We start from the raw sequence: 15,111 nt of genomic DNA, 5'->3' as shown, positions 1-15,111 counted from the left end.
CTCCTCATTACTGCGCAGTCCTAATGAGCTCGCCATTCTGGAGAGTTGTGTGTTTATGGAAGCAGCATGCAGGGGCTGTGCATCCATTTCAGACCTCAGGAGGGACTTTGTAAACAGATCTTATAGCTGTGCTGCATCATATGGACACACATTCTGGGGATTGGGGGGGGTGGAGGTGTGCAGAGACAGAATGCTCTTTCAACACACGCACCCTGTTTCTGGCAGTTTTCTCTGTCACAACGTGGCAGAATTTGAAAACAGCAGTCGATTTCCCTGCTAAGATGTTTGGGCAAGCTGCCAGCTCACAACACAGGAAAGGTCGAGAAAAACCTTCCCCTGCGCTTTGGGTCACGGAGCTGTGAGCGCCAACGAAACGTACCACTTTCTCAAGCTACAAAAACGGTGAATCCGTTCAAATGTGCCAAGCTGTTAGCGGGAATTATTTAAACAATAAAATACATGCTTTTCACCCGTGTTTAAAGATTTACATCTCCAGCAGGAATCAATGAGCTTGAGGCTGAATGTCAAAGGCAGAAAGAGAGAGACAGACTAATTGTCTTTGCCCCGTCATGTATTACATGTAAGTGCATGTTCCCAGTGGATTCATTTGAAACATGAATATTGTATTTCTTTGTCATCACGACAATAGACAAAATAATTGCTGCGTCTGAAAGTCTTCAGATTCACAGATCTCAAGCTGGACCTACTACTTGAAGCAACACACTCTAACCAACACACTGTTAACACGGGGCTGATTTTCATCTAAACGCCCACTTAGGCACAGCGATACTTTGGGATAAACACCACCGTCAGCGAGCAGGTGAAGACATTAGCGTGCCAGATTCACGTCCCCCCTCCCCTTCCCTTTGTTCTGTGCATTAGCACAAACGCCACCTGTTGCTGATTGGCTGGGACAGTGCTCTGTGGCTCGGTCCGACCCACTTTGTTGCCCATTTACAGAGCCAGGGCTGTGTACACTAACACTGTGTAACAAAAAAATTCAATAAAACATCCAGCACGCACACAGAATGGACAGCTATCAGAACAGATACTTGCTGAATTTCAAATTCAACAAAAATCAACAAAATGTATAACAAGTTATCCTGAGGGGAGCATGAATCCATGGCAATCCATCCCATAGGTGCCAGGACATTTCACTCATTGTCAGCCCTGTGGTGCCACTAGAGGAAACAAAGTCACTTGGACACATTCTCCAAGCACCATGGATATCTGGACCAACTTTGGTCAGCCGACCAACATCTGCTTAATGTCTGTGCAGGGGAAGCAGATTTTCCAATTTATTCTGGAGCACATAAAAGCACCACGCTGGCAGAGTCTCCAAATCAATCTATGCATTGCAAACTGAAGACGAGTGCTGGAGACACCTCGTCTGGCGTGAGCACTGGTTCATCTCCATAAACAATCATGTCAACACGTAAGAGGTCTGAAGAGGTGACTTATGTGTGAGCAAGAAAAAACCGCTGCATTCCTGGGATGACTGAGTGCAGCGATTTTGTGGTCTCCATGTATGGGACTCACTAAAGACAGGCACAAGTTCAGCCAAGATCGCCAAGTCCTTTTATTTACCAACTTTTTCCCCACAATGACTACGGACAAGACGTGAATGCAACCCCGGCTGATGATGATGAGTGTGTGCGGGCTGCGCCGAGCCTGTTTAGGTCCCAGGCTCTATAAACCCACGTGAGAGCTTCCTGTAGTGAGGCTGGAGCAGAAGAGCCTCCTGCAGCACAGCCACTTCAAAGACTGGCCCGTATTCTCTTTCCCCCGTGGGAAGTCATTATTGAGTTAGCATTGGGGAGGCGCGCTTGTTTTCTCTCCCCTCCCTTGCTCTGTGGTGGGAGAAGCTCGGCCTGCGGTGAATACAAAGGCTCTGTCCAGGAGGGGGAGGGATAATGTTGTACACAATCCAGTCATTACTGCACCGCTGTTGTGGTTTGCCTTCATTAAACTGAGGAGGGGTGGCTTTTTCAAGGTTGGAAAACTTCTGGTGAGACAAAGACGCTTCCATCTGCCAAAGTCTTTCTGCGAGAAGGGAAGAGAGAGGATGTGTGTGTGTGGTGTCTGTGTCTGTGAAAGAGGCGAGCTAAATTACAATCTGACATTTCTTTCATCAGGCCCGTGTTCATTGAAAGGGCAACTCATTCAGCATGTCTGTGCTCTTCAAAACATCTCAGATAAAGCTTGTCTTCAGATGCATAAATCTGTGTAATATGAGCACCAGATTTCCTCAGTGTAACTCACAAAATGCATCATTCACTGGCTGAGGGGGATAAAAGCTGACACTGGGAGACGTGATCCGTCAGTGTGACTGAACGCTGGAACGGTCCGAGGCACTGGATGCCACTTCGATTCCAGAAACGAGAAACACAGATGTATTTATTCAAAAGTCAATGTTCAGACTTATAGCTGCCGAGGAGAGATTTACTGTCCTGTACAAACGCTGATATACAGTATCACAGGTATCTGTTCACTGTCAGGACTCAGGAACTGTATTTTACTTTATTTTTACAACTTGAATTATCATTAACTCAGCAACTTTACTGCTGATATTGCACGCAGCTTTTTAGCCACGCTAGCTGCGTGACTCTAGGGACGACAATCTCATGTTTGGATGGACTGCCGTGAAATTTTGTGCAGACATTCATTGTCCCCTGAGGATAAACTGTAATAAAATCTGATGATCTCTCAACTCTTCCTGCAGCACCAGCATGATCCCAATACTTAAGTTTTAGCTCAAATACATCTAAACTAACAACATTCCCATCAGCCTCAGCAGTACTTTAATGCTAATTTAGCATGCTAACTGAACAATGATGGTAAGCAGTCTTTGCTAAACAATGTGTTAGTCCAGTAGAGTCACTGCTATGGTTATAGACTTTAAATCTTGCTTTAAACAATGAGGGATCGAATTTAGTTTAGATAATACGGCTAAACTGGCGGTTTATGTTCCTGGCCTGCTGGACTCCGCTGACGGGATGTTTCCAGGTCTCAGCTCTTACCTTGGTGGGTAAAATATCATTGTAACCAATAGAAAGAATGAACAAATCTCCAAAAACCACACTAAGTTTTCCTTTAAGGCTTTTGTGGGTTTGGTGGAGCAGAAGAAGGAATGTGGGAAAATTCTTAAAACGCCTCAAGTGACAAGGCTGCGTTGTATTTCCCACACCATCATTTATGTTTAAAAGTGGAGTTGAAATTTTTATCAACATGCAGCATGCAACATATTTCTTCTCCACTACAGGCTTTGGTTTGGTCTGCGCTCAAGAAGTCAAAGCCCTCAGGCTCGAAAGTACTGAAAGTTGTTTTTTCGAACACTGCGGCTTGAAAAGCTAAAATTTTCAGGTCAGAGTTTCACTCTATCGCTGGAATTGTCGAATCTTTACAACCAACCATGTTCAGCTCTTTACTGTCTGATTTTACTGCCTCCTCTCACCTCGTGATTTAAGCCCTATAATTGTATTAATAGTTATTCAGTCTGTCTGCGTCATATTCAACTCCTAACATCTCATCTTTCTATCTCTGAAAGTGACAAATTACATTAGGAGCAGTTGTTTAATCAGAATCTGACTGTATGCACAGGCCTTAGAGGCTGTGCAGAAAGACAAAATCCCTCCACTATAATCGCTAGTAATAACTAGCGTGGCCACTCCAAACACGGAAAGAGGAAATTATGCAAAGTCTGTGTTTAAGATGAGCCAGTGTACTCAAGAGAAAAAAGTAGAGTGGCCTCATGCTGGGAGGAAATCTGTACTACTTATCCCTGTTAGCTGGGAGACATTTGTGTCTTTGTTCTCCCCAGCAGGGCCTCCAGGATCTCCTTCAGTACTGAGGCTACCATCAGATAGAGCGGCTCCATTATCTGTTTCAAAGCCTGCAGGACAGGCGTTTGACAGTTGTCTGATGCTGCCTGGTGGGTTCCAGGGAAGTCCTCCCCAGCAAACATCTGGTTGTCACATCAGCTGTGTGTTTGGGGGGGGGGGGGGGGGGGGCACCAGGAAGCTGCCAGGCTCAGAGACAGAACAATCCCCCGTTTTCTTACACATGAGGCGCATCGCACCACAGAAACCAACTAACTTCGATTTGCTGGGAAAAACTCCTGAAAACGAAAACATTTATCACGCTACATAGCTGATGGGAAAGTCGAGGCGATAAGTGCTATGTGCTCTGCAAATGCACAGAGGTGAACCGGCCAGCTGCGCTCCACGCGGGGTGCTGGTGGTTAACACCACGCACAAGTGCACTTTCAAGGCGTCTGACCGCAGGTCTCGGCTGACACGCTGACCCCGTGCTTGACCTCGTTGCCCTGAGACTTTCTCAGTTGCTGGAACCACAGATGCTTTTCCCTGTGGGGGAGCTGCTGTCTGAGCTGCCAAATGGCCATTGTCATGAACACAATGCCAAATGAGACAAGAGAGGAAGACTCTGTGGAGAGATTGGGCTGCTTCGTCCTGCAAAACAAAGGGACGGTCTCAAGCAAAAGAATGTACACAAATTCATTCTGTAGCTGTCACGCAGTGCTTCGTCGTACTCCCTTTCTTCAGTAAAAACAACACCCATGTTTTTTGGGACCTGCTCAATTCACACCTACCATTCACAATTACTTGAGTCTGTCCATTCAGCTGTTATGGTGCGAGGCTCGGTTTGTCCCTACACCACTTCTTGTCAATTTTCCAGTCTCTGGAGCAACGTGTGATTGTCCAATTCACACGTCTTATAGACAAGTCACAAATTCACTTTTCAAAAGAAAAAAAAAACCCACACAGAACCAGTTTTCCTTTCCTCCAGTGCCTTCATATGGAAACATGAGTCTCACCTCTCTTTCCGCCTCTCAGAGGAACCCTGGAGCACACCGTATTTTACAATGCCATGTTGTTTTCTGATAGAATCTAATTGACCCAATTAATGAGGGTGGGTGGTTGCACGTGAACCAGCGCTGAAAAAAGGAAGTTGGAGCACTTCTGATTTAACTGAGGTAATGTAACACAACACCAGGCTTATAAGCTTTGTCTGTGCTGGCTGCCGTGAATCTATGTTGGCCTCTCTCCAAGCTTTTTGATAAAGGGAAAGACGACAAAGAGAGAGAAAGTGAGGCGACTCGCTTTCTCTTCGCAGCCCAGCAGCTCTGCAGGGGCTTTGGCATCTGAGGAGCTTCAAAAGCATACCCTGAAACTAATGGACTGGAGAGGCCGCTGCTCCATTTGGAATAATACTCTCTGCTAACAATTCGGATATAATTGGGACTGGGTGTGTGTGTGAGGGAGAAGTTTAAACAGTTTCCACAAAGGAAGCGTGTGTTAAATTCTGGAACAGTGACCACACTGTGGCCGAAAAGAAGTTACACATCACTGAGACAATGTGAGGAGAAATTTGCTTTGAGGTTGTGCTCTTGATTCCAATACGCAGGGTTCTGCTCCGACTGTGTGCGAGACTAAAGGGGAGCGCCTGCCCTGTGGCTTAAATCACAGTGAAGTCTTTACGAGGTTGTAAATTTGAGACCGATGCCTCGGGCAGTCAGAGGAACTTTAGGAGTAGAAATGCATGTGGGACAGCGCGGAGATTAAATAAATCAAACCTCCAGCCAGCAAACATCCATTAATCGCCGTGTCCATCATGTGCAGCTGATCGCGTATGCCGTGTCGGCTGCGAGGACTGACAAGATACAGGCACTGCACCGGGGGTACAGATTACATCTCATCTTACCGCTTGACTCCCAGAGATGGCTCACTTAGCGGAGGATGACAAATTCCACGCAGGGGAATATCTCACACTGAAGAGAACAATGCCTACACGAGCTGTCATCAAACCTGTCAGATGACTCAAAGGGCTGCCACAACAAACTGCATGTATGATGGGAGAGGCTGGTCTGTGCGAGGCGCGACCTCACAGAATAGGACTGGAATCCCCTTAGCTCCATCTAATATTATACTCCAAACATGAGCACATAGTTTCAGAAACCACAAGTGAAGACTGTACAGACTTCTATTGTGTGTGAACCAGAAGACCTTATGTGACTACAAGACGGTCACGGACCCAAACCACCGCGACATGCCAACATGAGATCCCTGTCGTATACTGTCTCCAGTACAGAAATAAAGACCTGATACTGGTACTGAAAAAGATCCTGCAGAAACGTGGAAGAGAAAGGAATGAACCCTTCTGCTTGAGGAAAAGGCGATTTGGTTCCAGACACCATCCCCTGCAAAACTCAGGCTACAATGCAAGAGAGGCAACAGAAATGACTAATCACAAACCGCAGCGAGAGCGTTGGCCACACCGGTCCCACACCCACTGAGAAGCGGAGGAAAATCTCCTGGGAGATAACCGGAGCTACAGGAAGTCAGAACCAAACCACGCACCGTGAAGGAGCTCGGGAAAAACCCCCAGCGGACGCCGCAGACGACAACCGAGGCCTCAGCGAGTGAGAGAATGGCTGAGTGACGATGATAAACTCTGGTGAGCCTTTCCTGAACAGTCTACCAGGGACTGGTAATTCCTGATGGATTTAAAAACTGCTCCATGTTCAAAGTGTATTCAGATGATTCACAAATGGCAATGGAGAGGCTCAGTGTTTGTGGATTGTTTCCGTTCCTAAGAGGGAAACTGTTCAGCTGCACTAAGGGTGTAAAAATGAGAGACCATAATCCACACGATGTTAAATTTATCAAGTCTAGGAGTCAATTAAAGTATCAAACTGATATATGGGATGCTGCTTGAGCAGGAAGCAGAGGGACAATGCTTCACAAAAACACAAACGCAGAATTTACTGGACCAATTAAAATATTTAGAAAGCAAATACATGGAACTAAATGAGCCCCATAGATAAATACAATAAAACAAAAGTCAGATCAAATATACGACAGCCGAGTGGAATGCAAAATCCAAGGTATTACGAGAATGGACTGAGAGCCAAAAAATGCTAAAGAAGCTGAAAGTTCCAGCCATAAAATTAAAGATGAGCAAGCTGGGCCATAAATTAGAAGAAATACAGCACTCCTTTGAAAAATACTACACAGCACAAAAGGCAGCGAACCTTCAGCAGATTTACCATCAATTAGAATCAAAGAAAACAGAGTAATGACACGAGAGACGGCGAAAGAGGAGAGTGTCAAGACTTCAAACAAAGCACTGGGGTCAGACGGGCATCCAGTGGAGTGGTATGACATTTAGAGACTTAATGACACCAACTAACACTCCTGAAATGCTTCAACTACACACACCTATACAGGAATAAGCAGCGATACCTGTAATTCCAAAGAGAGGCAAAGATAAGCTCATTTTGACCAATATCAATTCTAAATATAGATTAGGATGAGTCACATCATGTCATTCACAATGACACCAGTGTCATTTTGAATATGATTTTCAAAAAAACAATCAAATCCTCACAATGGCAATATTCTGACTTATTAGTGTAATGATGTCACACCACATGGCTGATCACCAAAGTCACATTGCTCCTGGCTCCATGACGGAGGAGTTGGCTGCAAACAGTGGAGCGACTGCAGTAGCATTTCACCCTGATTTCACCAAGTCAAGCTGAGGCACCCGGAGGAGTACGAGGAGAGCTCAGCAGCTAATGTGAGCTCTACACAGGACCGAGAGATGAAACAATTTTGGCAGCGGATTACAATAAAATTTACGTTGAAGCAATAAACTCTGGACATTTTTACTCGATATGGATAGATCTAACTGCCTGACATAAACACAGCAGTTTTTGGCCTGCGTGTTAATGTACACGCCCATTTCATACCTCACTGGAAACAGCATTGTTTGAGCTAACGATGAAGGAAGTGGATGTGAGTGCGAATGTCCTCTGGAAAAGAATCGAGGGGCACAAAGGCGACTTTAGCCTCTCTGTCGCTGCCTGTTAGCTCGAGGGCGAGGCTGAGCACCTCTCACACACACACACACACACACACACACACACACACACACACACACACACACACACACACACACACACACACACACACACACACACACACACACACACACACACACACACACACAGTGGACAGCAGCTTAACTTCCGAGCCCACAGCAGAGGGAATGAAACTGACTTCAGGATACGCTTTAGTAGAGTCACAGTGACAACGCTCATTATCCATAAGTGAAACAAAAGGGCGGCAGTAGGCAATTTGTCAAACACCTGTTGAACGAGCAGAAATGAGTCATCTGTGGGGACTCTGCCTGCAGTAACATACTGCCCCCTATTAATCCAGTTTAACACTGCCAAACTTTATGCTAAAGTGCTCCACATAAACTCACATCATCCTCCAAAGCTGAGGAAACTGTTGACAAAGACAGCAACATGACATCAATTGTATGGAAATGGTTTGGATATCTCAAAAGAGACAGCAAAGCGCAACTGAAAACTAGGCCTGTACTGAAGTTCAAAGTTTCAAAGCTTCATTTCTAACACTGACATTCGAACTTGTATCGTGGTATCGCAGGGCTTTGCAGAGCGTTGTTGGGGTGGGGGTGGGGGGGTCCGAGCGAAGTGGCTGCTGAGTGCGCGGAGCTGTGGAGGAGAGAGCCGGGGGCAGACCAGAGCAAACGCCTGCAGACACGCCACACCATGCTATGATCTGCAGCCGTTCACAGGCGGCTGGAGAGCGAGCTCACAGTTTACTCTTTCAACTTCAGGGATTAAACGGTGGATTTATCTCCTCTTCTACCTGTTTGCAGTGGCAAACCGCGGAGGTGCTGACCTGTACTGTAATTAGTGCCTCTTCGTTGACTGTTTACTGGAGGGGAAATGTACTTCATGTCATGAAGGTACGAAGGGGAAAGGGGAAGAAGAAAAGAGACTGGAAGAAGTGGTGTCTGGTGAGTGTGGAGTTCAGTAAGAGGCTGAACTGAAAACAAACACACACGCGCATACACACACACACACACCCTCAATGCCTGCAGTTGCTACCTCAGGGCTAATGTACAGTTTCTGGCTCTTTGGGACGGATACACACAAAAGATCCCACTGAGCTCAAACTTGCATGAGTAATGTGTGGCAAATTTTATTACTTTTCCTCTGGGGGATGACGACAGAAAACACAGAGACAGATTCTTTATTTCAGAAACCAGTGACTTGTGCTGTCCGGTTTGCACTGGTTGTACCATTTCCGTTCAACAAGTAAAGAGCTTAAATCCAGCTGATGACTTTGTTCTCCAACCTGCCATGGTCAATTTTCCAACAAACCAGTTTCAGGGGTCCAATTCAAACAAGTTATGTACCTAATTTATGTGCACTTGTTTCATTTAAGCTCAGTATCTCAGAGTCTTTAGTGCATTTGCGGTGCCACTAGTTTCTCCTAAAGCTGTTAGCACCCAGCGAACACATCATTATTTTGGGAAGTGCCGAGGCAAGCTAATGTGTATCGTTTGGTTAAGGCAGACATGGTGTGTTTGCAAAGCTAAAGGTTTCAATTTAGATGTTATTTATTCTATTCTTTATCACAAAATGTTAGATGCTTACATTTGTGTTTAACTATATTCTAAAGTTGAACTAATGGTTGAAACTAATGGTTTCATCAGGCTCCAGTCTGGATACCCAAGTTCTCAGTGTTTCCTCATCTCATCAAGAATATCATCATCCTGAAATACAGTGATATTATTTCAGTGCAATATCACCCGTCCTGAATGTAGATCACAGATTACACGCCTCAATAACTGCAAAAAGACTGGAGAGTATAATTTCATATCTCAGATCTAACTGATACAGACCACAGACAGACAGACAAGACAATGTGAGACATGCTTTACACCTGGCTGAGTGTATGAGAGGGATAATGCAAAGCCTATTACTGTCAGCCTTGAGGCAGAAAAGGCTTTGACTCAGTAGTTTGGGCACAGCTGTACTTGGTACGGCAACATTTTGGCTTCAACAGAGCAGCAGTTACATGTTTGTATCGCCCTCCCAATGCCAGGATTTAAACAGTCTTGCCAGATCAGTCTCACCTGAAAGATGATGCCACCAAAATCTGTCCCACGTGACCACTGACGTGCACTGAGCACACACATGCTGGTGTAAACAGGAAGCAGATAGTTTACTGTACTATTATTGGGCCAGTTTACAACACACCTGCACAACTTAGAGCAGGCTCACAGCTCTCATATACCAGCGAACTCTGAAACTGAATCAATCTGAATAGCATTTACACAAACACAGCTTGCTTTCTTACAGTCCCACAAAACTTGAGCATCATTCTAAGGAAATAAAATGCTGCTTCCCTGTAATAAAAGGTCTTGTTTGGTACTTAACCTTCGATCTACCTCTGTCTTTCTCACACAAGCACTCTCACTCAGAGATGAATTCAGTGAAAAAAAATACTTTTTTTGCCAAACACAGTTACAAAAAAGTGGTTTTATTTCCAATAGCCACCAACAATGATACTGTAATACTACTAGGCTGCTGGCAGGTTACGACAGCCATTAATTGCTCGCTCTCTCTCCAACACACACATCAAATCTACTTTCTTTTCATTCTTTTTTACTACATTAAGGGTCAAGAAATTCGGTCACCACACGTCTCACTTGTTGTACCTCAGTTTCAGGGTTGTCTGGTGTCGTATTAGCAGCTCTGCTGGGTGGCTGGAGGTCCCTGCCGTACTGGAGAGCAGCAGTTACGCTTTATTCATTATCTTTGTGAACTTAGTTGTGCAGAACAAAACAAGCATGCAGTAGAGGACAAAGGAATGGACCTCCATGGCCTGTAAGACAGCTCCTGCGGGGTAACTCGGCCACTGGGGTATTCCCTCATGAGGTACAGCATCAGGGGATAAACTGGATCAGCGAGAAGAAGAAAATGCAGAACTTATCTGCTGCCAGCAGCATAGGTCAGCAGCGTTTTCAAAATTCTCAATTGTCGGGGATCAATTAGAAACACCCGAGTGGTGTGGATGCTGGTTATAAAGGCAGCAAAAGTTATGTGTTTTCAAATTAAAAAGTATTAGTATGGATGCAGCCTTACTGTATTGAACTGCTCGCACAAGCAATCAGAGAAGACAGGGAAGTAACAGGGATTGTTCTTTTTTTTTGCCTTCATTGAACAGCACAGTTACAGGGTGGAAAGGCAGGAGAGAGAGAGGTGAAGAAATGCAGCGAAGAGGCACAGTGAGAATCAAAGCCAGGCCGCTGCAGGACGGACAGAGCTTTAGTGCACGGGGCGAGGTGAGCATCCTGAAGCCCCCAATAGTGCCATTCTGGTTAGACAAACGGAATACGAGATGTTTGTCCCTGGATAAAGGCTCAGTGACCCCTGACCAAGACAGCCTTAAGTCTGCCTAAGTTAACATCTCATCTAAATCTATCTGGTTCTTGAGAATCTCCGAAGATAAAATCTGAAAGAAATGCTCAAGTTGGAATATGTGACATGACAGAGACTTCAAACCTGCACAGCTGGATGGGAGGTTTACCTAACAGCTGTTTATATGTGAGGACAAAGAATCAATCTAACTATGACAGTAAAACTACTAGAGTTATACTGAAAAATACAACAGTTACTGTGCGGTCACTGCTGGAGGAAGTGTGGGAACTCTGTGGCTGATCACTTTCACATCTTCTGGGACTGCGCTGTAATTGGACCTCACTGGCTGGGAGTAGCAGCAGAGATTAGTGGTGTAAAGGAACGTAGCTGATCTGTGATTCCCCACCCCCGCCAATTTAGACATCATGGATTTTGATGTGCGTCTAATCACGCTGTTACTGTACCGGTGCTTGGAGAGGCCAAAAAGGGTGAAAGACTTGCAGTTATTTGACACAAAGTGAGGCTCGAAGACACATTTTGTTTTATGTCTGTACCTGTTCTTGTTGTTTTACTAACCCAAATGTCTTTGCCCCAGCTTATACGAGAGGCTAAAAAAACTTAAACCTCACTTCCTTTATTGAGCGAAAAGAAAAAAAAGACAGAAAGTGGAAATGTAACAATTCAATCGCAGGTCAGCGCTACGAGAGCACGAGCTAATCCATTTAATGATCGATGCAGGGCGTAGTAGGTGTCAGCATGTTAGGTCAAGCTGACATTTAGTTCCAGCGTACAGCGGAGGGAAAGAGAGGAGGAGCAGGGAGGGGGAGGCAGCGCTCCTCCACTGATAAGAGACTGATTGAGTTTTCAGTGACTTGACAGAGCGTCAAAAGCTCCATGTCATTATGCAGTAAGATGGAGAGCCTTTAAAGGCAGAAGTGTGTCTCCTCTCTGGTCAGAAAAAGATCCCGCTAACCCTAAGCTAAGCTAAGCTATCGATTTCTCCCACCCATTAAGATCCAAGCATCTGCAGCATTTTTAAGAGAAGAATTCAAGAGTTCTGCTGGAAAAATGTAGAAGAAAGAGAGAATGGGGGGGTACTAAATCCCTGCAGACCTTTTATCGTGTCTGCATCTGGGCGCCGAGCCTACAACATCAGGCACACATTTTTCAACTGGGCTTTTTCCAGACGAGCACACCACTTGGCTGAACCCTAGCCAAGAGTAAAACAGAGCTCATTACTGAGTAATGTGCTTGCAGGCTCACATTTGAAATGTGTAAGTAATTGTAAAATATGTCCGAGGAGGAGGAGAGAGTCATCAGACCTATATCACTTGGAGAAAAAGTGCAGATTCTGCATGTTTGGCTTGCGATGCCAGTGGAAGGCTACACCCAGAGAAGACATGAGGCGGCCCGGCGCACACGTGTGCTCTTCAAACTTTCACACAGAGTGAATCCGCTGAGTGCAGCTGCCTCTTTTCAGTCTCACTGATGGTGCTTTTGATACATGATAATGGAGACAAGGGAGACTGCATCTCTCGCTGGCTTGGTCATTCAATTGGCCCTGCTGTGACAAATGACTCGTCCAATCCTCTCCTCCAAAGCGCTGATGCATCATGGGGGCTGAGTGGCACTTCCCTCGGCTCTGAAGGTAATTCTCTGAAGATGAAGGCCCCTGACGTGTGCGTGCGCTGCTTTACGAGTGTGTGTTGGTGAACTTACTTGACCCTCTGGATCCAGATGCAATAGTCTGTGATGTACAGATCGTTCAGTATGTAGGCCGGGTCGTTCTCTCTGAAGACTTTGTGAATATCCAGCAGGCATTTGAGGACGCAGGCTCTCCCTGGGCACAGGAACACACCGTGGCAGGCAAATGGAAAAACAGTGTTATTCACGCTTAGTATTAAGGATGACAATGCACTCCAGCGCCTGGCAGACACAGCGTGCATCTAAAAGCTTGCAGTCATTGTTCCATACATAAAAGCCAAGGTACAGGATCAGAGGAAAATCCCAGCGAGCTGCAGAGTAATTTGATCCATACGGTTTAAGAAGAGTTCCTGGTTAAGAAGTGGTTCTTCTGAGACAAAAGAGCCACAGAAGACAATTCTATTTTTGGCATTCGTTCTGTCAATTTAATGGCGGCTCTGCTCAGGCTTTCTGTCAGAAACACGTTTGCCTTGATCTGTCAAAAATAGCGCTGAATGTTTTTGATGACTTTCCCCTCGACAGTCATTCAAGCCTGCCCATTCAGCGATTGCACAGCTTCATTACTGTCCTCATCTGAATCCATTTTGCTTGTGATCTGACAAACGTGAAGGGCCTGATTTTACATTTTACAGACATCGATGATTCAATCCAGCGAGATAGGGAACTGGAGTGTTTTTTCCGACTGCGCATGGCACCAAGGCGAACACAGGTCACGTAACCACACAGCTTGGTGCTTTAAAATCTCTTTTTCTTGACTAGCGTTCGAGGAAGTCAGTTTCTGAAAATCCTGTCTGCTTTTAGTATCAAGCTGTCAAAGCTCTCAAGCCCCAAAGTCTGTTTTTTGCATACAACACTGCTGCAGTCTTATCATGAATGTATGGATTTGCCACCCAATCTGATTTACAGCTTAATCCTTTGAACTGTTTGAATACATTTCATTTTTCCACTTCTCTACTGTGACTCAAAACCTGCTTAGAATTGGGATGTGGTATAGAATATGGACACAACTTCTGTGTTGAAGCCTGCTATTTGAATTAGCCATTGCAGAACTTTGGAAATTCCCCAGCCGGAGGAACACTGATGCTACTGGGCTTATGCTCGAGCTCGACTCGTGATTTTAACTCCCACTAATGACTCGTGATGCTGTAACGGCAATAATTAGAGTCTAAAAAACAAAAGAGTTGGAGAGATAACTTTGTTCCCTCACCCTCAGGCTGAATGCAAATGTCTCCTGCCAATGAAGATGTTTTTATGTGTTTTATGAAGCTCCTTTTTGTGTTGCTTTGAGCACTGTAAACAAACCTCCATGGAGCTGTGGTGGAGGAAGCAGAAATCAAGATGAATATTTCAAAACCTTGGCGCATGAAACTGCAATACTCTGCAGAGTTAGATACCACATACATGTTAGTGAGGAAATATGTGCTCTTTGGGAGCAACTTAAATACTGTACACCCACCAGAAGCACACACCACTCCATGTGTAGAGGATATCTTTCAGGATGTGATACATTACAGAAAATTGGATCTTAATCACGATTTAAATAAATCATCTGCCAGCCAAAGTATGCAAACTATCAAGCATGTATATCTGTTAAATGGTGGGAGTTTTCTGTTACGATGCAGATGACGTGGTTCATGGTCGACACCTGCGCTTTGGAAATAGGTTTTGAGAACATTTTAGACTGCATGCTGCAGCTTTCAACACCACCAGAGCACCACACTGAATCTCCATTTGTTATTCTGGCAAATCACTTTTCCCTGAAGTATACAACATGCCAAACTGTCACAGCACTTCTCCGTCCAATCAGGCATATAAATAGCCTTATGATGAGGCCAACAATCCACAGTGGGCAAGAGAAAATGCTCCTCTCCACCTCCGCAGAGCTGGTTGGCATTGTCCAGAGACATTCCAGCCCAATCAAAATAAACAGCGCACTCGCAGCGAGGAAAACCTTAAACAAACATTTGGTTCTCGTTTAAGCATGAGATCGTATGCAGGGAACTCTGCCCTCCAAATTCAGGACTTGGATCATGTGAGGCGAAAAAACACACTCACATCCAAGATTTGACTTCTTTTTCACAGGGAAGATTCATGAGTTGTTTGGAGAGAATCAGGGGAAAGGTTGCTCTCTGCACCAGTTCAAC

At 45.2% G+C, this 15,111-nt stretch overlaps 1 protein-coding gene across 1 annotated transcript in view; it reads right to left on the bottom strand.

Moving 5' to 3' along the window:
- shq1 (SHQ1, H/ACA ribonucleoprotein assembly factor) overlaps window positions 1-15,111 on the bottom strand; it is a 36,838-nt gene that overhangs the window by 2,650 nt on the left and 19,077 nt on the right. The window contains exon 11 of the mRNA XM_070958981.1: window positions 12,983-13,103. Coding sequence (XP_070815082.1) covers window positions 12,983-13,103 — 121 coding nt within the window. The remainder of the gene's footprint in view (window positions 1-12,982; window positions 13,104-15,111) is intronic.

Source organism: Chaetodon trifascialis, chromosome 3 (genome assembly GCF_039877785.1).
Source record: "Chaetodon trifascialis isolate fChaTrf1 chromosome 3, fChaTrf1.hap1, whole genome shotgun sequence".
In the NCBI taxonomy this organism is placed as follows: Eukaryota; Metazoa; Chordata; class Actinopteri; order Chaetodontiformes; family Chaetodontidae; genus Chaetodon; species Chaetodon trifascialis.
This window is presented reverse-complemented; position numbering and strand designations above follow the sequence as displayed.